Here is an 8,417-nt window from a genome sequence, read left to right on the forward strand (position 1 = left end):
AGAATCTGATGACAGTTGGTGGGTTGTTGCTCAGTTGTTCAGTTTTTATTATTAATAATAAAGCTAAACTTTTGCATTGTTGGTCATGAATATGTAAAGTTGTAGAAAAATACTCCAGATTTGATTACAGTTTGAAGCTGCACTGCTAAATATTTTTATGTTTTCGTGTTGTTCGTCTGTACGTACATCCCATTCTTATCAAGGAGATATTTAATGCCTCAAGGTCACTGATCACAAAACCTTTTGGTCATAACTTGATGCGAATTGATGCGATAACTATGACAAAACTTCAAACAGACATGTAATGGGACACAATAAGGTGATGATGTTTATCGAAAGGGTCAAAAGGCTTCCATCTTTCCTCTTCATCCATTCTGCCTTTCTCTTACTGCCTCATTCTGAATTTCGAGCGTCATCGGAATCACTTGACTCCAAACAACGTATCAGAGCGCAGCGAGCTAGTCATGATCCTGTGAGTGAGTGGAGACCCTTGCCCTCGTGTGGGCGTTGCAACACTTTTATGTCGATTCTAGTGTTCCCCTGATAGTCTATAAGGATCATAATCCAATAATCTTTCTTCATCCCCTGTGTTGTGATGGTTCTTGCTTTTGCAATTATATTGTTTGGATGTTCGCCACATTAAAGGATCACATAATGTTTGGGTTGAGGCACCTTGCTCTTGAGATGCTTACTGGTTTCTATATAATCCTCCTGGTCTCCCGCCAACTTTCTCCTGTGCCACTCTTAAAGTTGCTTCTCCAGCCGCCGGGGTTGCTGGGTGCAGAGTGAGATTGGCTCACAGTTGGTGAGTGTGATCTGAAGAATGTAAAATGGTTTCACCTACAGCTCATAGAGAGGCTTTGCATCTAAAAATGCCAGAAGAACCACATTTTGTATCACTATACTACATAGTACATGTGTACCTATTCAGCCCATACATCTATGATAATCCTTCAGTAATCAGTTCATAAATATATATACACTAAAATCATACATATGCACCCTCAATATAGTTATAATTTCCATTTAGCCAATAAATACTCTTTTGGTGTAGACATACAACCATGGGGCAGTAATTCTAGTTATTTCGAAAATAGCTTAAATGACGCTGTAATGTGCGAGGTTTGTCATAGTGATCTTCCAAATCTGCAGTCCCCCCTCAGCTCTGTAGAGTTTTTTTTGTGTGGTTTGCTTTCAGTTCATTGTTTTGGCTTTCCAACCCACAACTTTATTGTTTTGGCTCAGTCTCACCACTCCCATCATTGTTGCCATTTTGAGGGGAAAAGCTACTGCTGCACACTACCTGCCCAGCACCAAACGGCAGGCAGACAAAGTTAGCCAATAGCTGAGTGAAGTTAGCGGCTCAAGAGTTGGAGATTTCTCACAAAACGGAGCTAAAAGGAGAGTGAATATTGGCGTTAAAAAACAATGTGGACAGAAACACAACTCAAAATGAATGCTAATGTTGCTCTCATTGATGCTATAAACAAGCAGTTGTTACAGCGTGTTTACTAGATCAACTTTATAAGGCGTTAATCTGTCAGTGTTGTTTTTACTAAAGTGCCTTTTTAAAGTTACACAGAATGTGATTTCAACAAGTTTCTCTCCAGCTTCTGGCTGGTATTTGAACACAGACAGCAGCAGGACCAGACTACTTTTGCCTACTGTTGTCCATCAAGGTCCCTGCCACCCTCTCAGCGAGGCTCCACAACTTCACCACCAAACCCTCTCTGCATGCCTCCAAATGTAAATGCAGGCACCCACAGTAATTGCACCCTACACCAATTAATCTGGTTCTTTAAAAAGAGTGGACGAGCCGAGAGCCCCTGCTGGCGAATGGATTGGTGGACAGGGCTTTTGTGTCTAGTTAGCCTCCTTCTGATCTTCCTCCTCCTCCTCCTCCTCCCTCTTCCTCTGCATTGCGGTGTCTACTTGCTGTTCAGTGAAACAGGTGAATGTGCTGGTGCTGATGTTTTTTAAAATGGTTGCTTGGGGTGGAAACAAAGACCCTTTCTACTTTTTCTTCAACCTGTGGTGTGATTTAGTTCCCAGACTGCAGCATTGCTCTCAGACATCCTCCAGAAATTAAGTTGAACTTCTTTACTTTCAGCCTCGTTCTCTGTTAACTTGATTTTCTTTGCAGGACGTGGATGCTGTGACAGCAGCGTGTTTGGCATTGAGGGAGCAAGTGGCTATCTACGAGGAGCAGCTGGCCAACATGGATGTCCAGCAAAAGACGGTGAGGGGGGAGAGGATATCTAGCTGCAGTGTGATGAGACAGGAAGAGTTTATAGCCATGAAAATGACTCCAAATGTAGCACTTAGGTCAGACAGGAGTGTTGGAGAAATGCCCAGACCTGTGGTGACAAACACAGCTGTGATGACCCCAGTCACCTTGCTGAAGAGCCAAGAACAGCCCTGTCAACAGAAACATATGGGGAGAGGATTAAAACACAAAATATGTAATCTAATGAACTGTCAATTTTAGGCCCTTGTTTAATGTTCTGTGCTCACTTGAGTCCTTATTGCAGTTTATTAAAGGGGTAGATTGACTTTTTGGGAAATACCCTTATTTGCTTTCTTATCTGAGTTAGATGAAAAGAGCAACATCGCTCTCATGCCTGTTAAATATGAAGCTACAGCCAGTTGTTGGTTAGCTTAGCTTACAGACAGTACAAAAAGCCTGGCTCTGTTCAATGGTTTAAACATCTGCCCACTCGTACCTTTAAAAACTAATCAAGACTATATCTTGTTTGTTGAAATCTTTCAGGGGGTTATGTGTCGGACTATATCTTGGCAAACTCCAGGAAATCACTGCTCCTGGCCAAGAAATAGTCCAGCATGTAACCACCATAAAGCCACATATGATCAGTCAGAAGCTGATTTTTATACAAACATACAGACAAACTCACACTGACATGGTCATTGTGTCTGTTGCCAGCTAGCTTATAGCTAACGTCTGAGTATTTTGTATATTGGCTGTCTAGGGAGAAGGTGAAAACTGTCTTAACACCTGCCCATGTGACGGATATGAGAGCGGTGTCAGTCTTCATGTAACTCCTGGAAAAAAGGCAAATAAGCACATTTCCCCAAAATGTCAAACTATTGCTTTAAAACAGGCACGTTTCCAATGCACATCATTACCTATATTGCATCCACACACACCCTGTTCTCTCCACCTTCTACAATATTCTCCACCTCGCCAGGAGATGACAGACGCGCCCCAGTATCAGATCTAGAGGCTGAAGGCAGAGAGAGAGAGAGGTAGAGAGGTAGAGAGAGGGAGAGCCAGCTGAAGCAGGACCAACTCCATCACACTGTGTTTTTCTCTGCAAAGCTGGGCTGCCCGGCGTTTAACACACTCCCTCTGGGACACGCTCGATAACTCACAGTCTGGGAAATGCGGCTGAATACCAAATGAAAACAGAAGTTCCCTTTGTTTTATTAACTGTTGTTACTATCAGCACTTGCAGATACCCCATATTCCCCCGACAAATCGGCAGCCATGTCGTTATTTAGGTGGACGGAAAAGGAGAAAGATGTCAGACTGCCACTGCAGCTCTGTAACAGTTCATTTTCTCTGTAGTGGATGTGGGACATATGACAGATTCATACATATACAGATATACAGATATTGGAAGCTGAAGACATACATGAAGAGACCTTGGATGTATGTATGAATGCATCTAAATGTACTGTGTGTGTTTGTATTCACAGAGGTGGACGTTTTTTCAAGTACTGAATCTTAGTATGTTTGTATGTGAGTTTTTCCATTTAATGCCACTTTATATTTCTACAATTTAGGAGGCAAATATTACACTTTCATTCCACCACATTTATTTTATATTGTAGTTACTTTACAAGTTAAGCTTACATTAAAAAAAGATAAGCGAATAAAATATGGATACGATGGATAAAACCACTCAACACTATATAAAATTAGCTCAACCTCAACCAACTTACACATCAATTCATGAGTAATAATCTAATAATACATTATAAAATAGCCTTAGACTCACAGCGGACATTTGTCTGCATAACAAGTACTTCTACTTTTGACAATATAATTACATTTTGCTGATAATACTTGTAACATATTCAGATGCTTTACCTAAAAGTACCGTTACCACGCTGTAAAAAATACTCTGTTACAAGTCCTGCATTAAATTAAATATTAACTGCAGAATGTACTTAAAGCATTGAAAGTAAAAGAACCATTTATGAGTAATGTCCCGTTTCAGTGTTCAATTATGTATTATTGATTTGTTATAAGCAACACTAATGTTGTAGCTGGTCCAGGTGGAGCTAATTTAAACTAGATTTATCAATAATAATGCATCATATTTAATAAAGTGATCACATGGTGCTGCTAAAAAATGTTGTGGAGTAAAAACAATATTCCTTTCTGAAATGTAGTATAGTAGACGTATAAATAGAAATACTCAATGCTGAATTTAAGTGCAGTACTTGAATAGATGTATTAAGTTACATTTCACCTCTGAGTGTAGGATCTGAATATACTTCACACTTCTTGTGTGTTTGTATGTGTGGCATGTATGAGCAGGCAGTGGAGAGTCTACTGGAGCCAGCTGAATGGACTACAGGAGAGGTGGCAGCTATTAAATTTGGCAGCCCTGACATCACTGCGGCCTTGAATGTAAAGGAGTACTACTGGCAGCTGGCTGAGAGCCTCCAGGTATGACACACTGTAGCATAAAACACATAAACATGTCATGACGCGGAAGCCTTTTTGTGCCAGATGCTTTACAGTAGCATGTCTGTGTACATCTATAGAATCACAATCCTATTTCTGGCTTCTCAGGTTCTGTACTTGATGATAGTATGACAAGCTTTTAGAATACATTTTTAAAGATTAAACCAGTGTTTTATGTTTTTGACTTGTCCCCTCGTCACATTTCAAGTGTCTGCAGTCAGGTTTCCATCTAAATGTAGTGCAGATTTTAACAGAATTTCCTGAAAATGCAAATGAATGTCTGTTTGCATCCACTACTGTTTGTTTCATGTATTCATTTGAGGAACATACAGTCTCCTCATTGCTCCACACAGACCTGATGCTTTTGTCTGCCACCATTTTTTGTTACTTCAGTGGACATTTAAGTCACATACTTGCATTTTATCTTTGAAGATACACCAACACTTGTTTTCTTTCCCTCTTAACAAAATGTCACTGATACATCACATTATTAGATTCTTAATACTGATGCATCAATGTGATTTTTTGACTAGCTACAACAGTAAAATGCCACTTTCACATTGATGCATCAGTATTAAGAATCTAATAATGTGATGTATCAGTGACATTTTGTTCCTGTATAATTTTACTTCTCTTTTACTTGGAGTGTTTTTAAATTGTTCTATTGCTATTTTTATTTATGTAAAAGGATCTGAGTACTTCTTACACCACCTATACGCATTTTCAAGAAACCAGCTGCCTTCCTCATCCTCCTACTGACCACTTGACCCCTCCTATTTTCACCACATCACCTTCTCTCTCCCCCTGCAACGGCCCGGTCAGGTCCAGATGTAAATCTCAGCTTTCACAAATCACACAACGATACTCCCACTTGTTTTCTTTCCCTCTTAACACAACACCAGGAAAGAACTTGAGAATCAGAGGTGCAGTTCTGGACCCGAACAGAATGCCTTTGTCTACCTGAATGTATGTGTGTGTGTGTGTGTGTAGGGCAAGCAAAGAGGTGCTGCATTGGGGTCAGACTATAGCTCCGGTGGGTCTGACCCCCTCTGGGGCGAGGATGTCTGCCCGGTTCAGAGGTCAGGGCTGTAATCAGACTGCTGGCCGCCTTCCCAGGCTCCTCTGCAGCACTGGAGTGGATGTTGGTGCGTGTGCGTGTGTATGCGTCCTTCATTTGGAGGCATGGCTGAAGGGTATCTGCTGTGTTTATGTATTTGTGTGTCTGTCTAGATGCGTAGGTGTGTTGCTTGTTCCCATAATCCCATCTATTCACTCTCTCTCCCTCCCATTCGGTCTCTTCTCTCGCCAGCTGGACACCGTCCTGTCTGTGCCTGGCCTCGATTACGAGACGCAATTGTCTCGATGCTGAAATGATTGCTATTGGGTTTGAACAGTAATGGTGATTGCTGGCCGACTCCCACACACCTGTGCACCCTCATGTTGCTCGTTTCGGCTGCATTTGTTCCATCTAATCAGGAATGTGGTGTACACAAGGAGAGTTTTAACCATCAGCCTGTATGAGAGGCTCTGATTGCTCTTTGCTCCCCTGTCAAAGTGCACTTAACTGCCCAAAAGAAAGCACTATCCTCCCTGGTCTTGTACATTTGCAGACTCAGACTGAAAGGTCAGACATTTTTTTTTTTACCCACAAACTTTCAAAACTGCACTTATTCCTCATCTTCTGTCTGCAGTACGAGTGTGGTGCAGGCTCTTCTGCTGTGGTTCGCAGTGGTGATGGAAAACAACTGGAAGTGGGAGGAGCTGTGGGATCGACAGTCAAAGACTTGCCAAAGACAAAGGACATCGGTGAAATGAAGACGCTGGTAAGTGGACAAAGTAAAGTAAAGAAAAAGCCATGCAAACGTCATGTCAAGTGCAGCCTTTAGAACCATTAAAGGAATAGTTTGACATTTTTAATGTGACACTTACAAGCTAACTTGCTGAAAGTTACATGAGAAAATTGATACCACTCTCATGTCTGCAGCCTGGCTCTGTCCAACTGTAACACAATCTGTCTACTGCACCTCTAAAGATCACTGATTAACACACTGTATGTTGTTTGTAAAACCACACCTTGTCATTTTTACATTTCAGTTTTGTACGGATTAAACACAGGGCCGTTAGCCATTTCCCCTTGTCTGCTGTCTTTGTGCTAAGCTAGCTAGCCAGCTGCTAGTGGTAGCTCCATATTTACTGCACAGACCTGAGAGCAGTATCAATCTGACCGTCTAGCTCTCTATTGCTTTAAAAAAATAGTCCCTAGGAAAATTGTTGACTGTGTTCTAAAGATGATCCAGAATAATTGTTTCTTGGAAGAAATGTTGTGGTTAAAATATTTAGTATTATGGTATGAACACCACTCATAAATCACAGTAAACCTCTACAAATAAAACCAAAACTGTATTTTTGGGGGTTGAACCCACCCTTTAAGTTTTACAGTTGCACACCATTTAAATACTTCAGTTAATACCTACTGATTCAAATCTTCCCATAACACATTTCCCTCCTCTTTACTGACAAGAAAAAGAGGAGTCTTACAGCCCACAATTGGCTCTGCATCGGCTATCAGCTCCTAAATCAGACATAATGGTGAAAATGAATGGTTTCCCACAGCAGGCGAAGGGAGTGGTGAGCAGCTGAGTGACAGCAGAGCAACAGTGTGGGAGATCCTGCTGACCAGAGTGTTTACTCTGCGGACACTTTCAGCAGGAGATGTGAAGGGCTCGACTTCAGCTCAGACAGGATTTATTGCCCTCCGTGTCCTCAGTTATTAAGTACAGTCTTTCAGAGCGCCTGCAGTGTCATAAACGTCTTAAAACTTCACACACACACACACTGACCAGAGACTTCCTCTGTAAGTGGAAGAGAGTAAATAAACCTTCATCCGATGTTTCTCATCTCAGCCAAAAAATGCCAAGAAAGCAATGGGGGATTTGAATGAAACAGACAGCAAAGTGAGACATTAATAAAGAGACAAACCAGGAAATCATGACTTAGTTAAAAAAATTTGCCAGGTGACTCCAGGAAACAGTAACTACCTCCTCTTAGTTCAGTCTCTTTCACATCCATCAGTGGTCAGACCCCAGCCGACACCTAACCACATCTGTAACAAACATGGTGGTTTGGTTCTCATTACTGTGGCTGTAGCTCTACCTCCAGCTCTTTAAATAAACAGTGAGCCTCTGTAACCACACAGCAGAAGTCTCCCAACGTCATCTACTTTTCTCTAATATGCAGCACACAATCCCCACTTCTGCTCAATCCAGCCTGACGGATGGACAGCGTGGCTTGATCTGCTCTGTTTCCTCTCTTGCCTGTGATGGATGCCTCGGGTCTGGTTTCTCACTGAGACACAACATGGCCAAACAAACAGATTGCAGTGAAATCAGCCCTGACGCAGAAATGTATGTAATAGAGCATGCACCGATGGGGTTGTATGCTACTACTCGAGCACACACAGGCGGCCAGACCACACTTATCATGCCAGGAAGAACGGAGGAGTTTGTGAGTAAGTGACTCACTCGACCAGGTTGGGAAGTCATCATCAGTCTGTGAGTTGTAACCAGGGTCTTCCTCTACTCACATGATCTCACTGAAAGACGAGCATTGGCCGCCTGGATCCCCATCTGGCTGTGACAGCTAATTGTTGAACTTCTGTGATTGCTGTAATTACTCACGGTGGGACACCACAGCCTTAGACGTG

At 42.0% G+C, this 8,417-nt stretch overlaps 1 protein-coding gene across 1 annotated transcript in view; it reads left to right on the plus strand.

Moving 5' to 3' along the window:
• vimr2 (vimentin-related 2) overlaps positions 1-8,417 on the plus strand; it is a gene marked incomplete in the record, with an annotated part of 16,329 nt that overhangs the window by 3,590 nt on the left and 4,322 nt on the right. The window contains 3 exon segments of the mRNA XM_035669575.1: positions 2,144-2,239; positions 4,565-4,696; positions 6,406-6,537. Coding sequence (XP_035525468.1) covers positions 2,144-2,239; positions 4,565-4,696; positions 6,406-6,537 — 360 coding nt within the window.

The sequence above is a fragment of the Morone saxatilis genome, unplaced genomic scaffold (genome assembly GCF_004916995.1).
Source record: "Morone saxatilis isolate NCDOM2014 unplaced genomic scaffold, NCSU_SB_2.0 Contig22, whole genome shotgun sequence".
Classification (NCBI taxonomy): Eukaryota; Metazoa; Chordata; class Actinopteri; family Moronidae; genus Morone; species Morone saxatilis.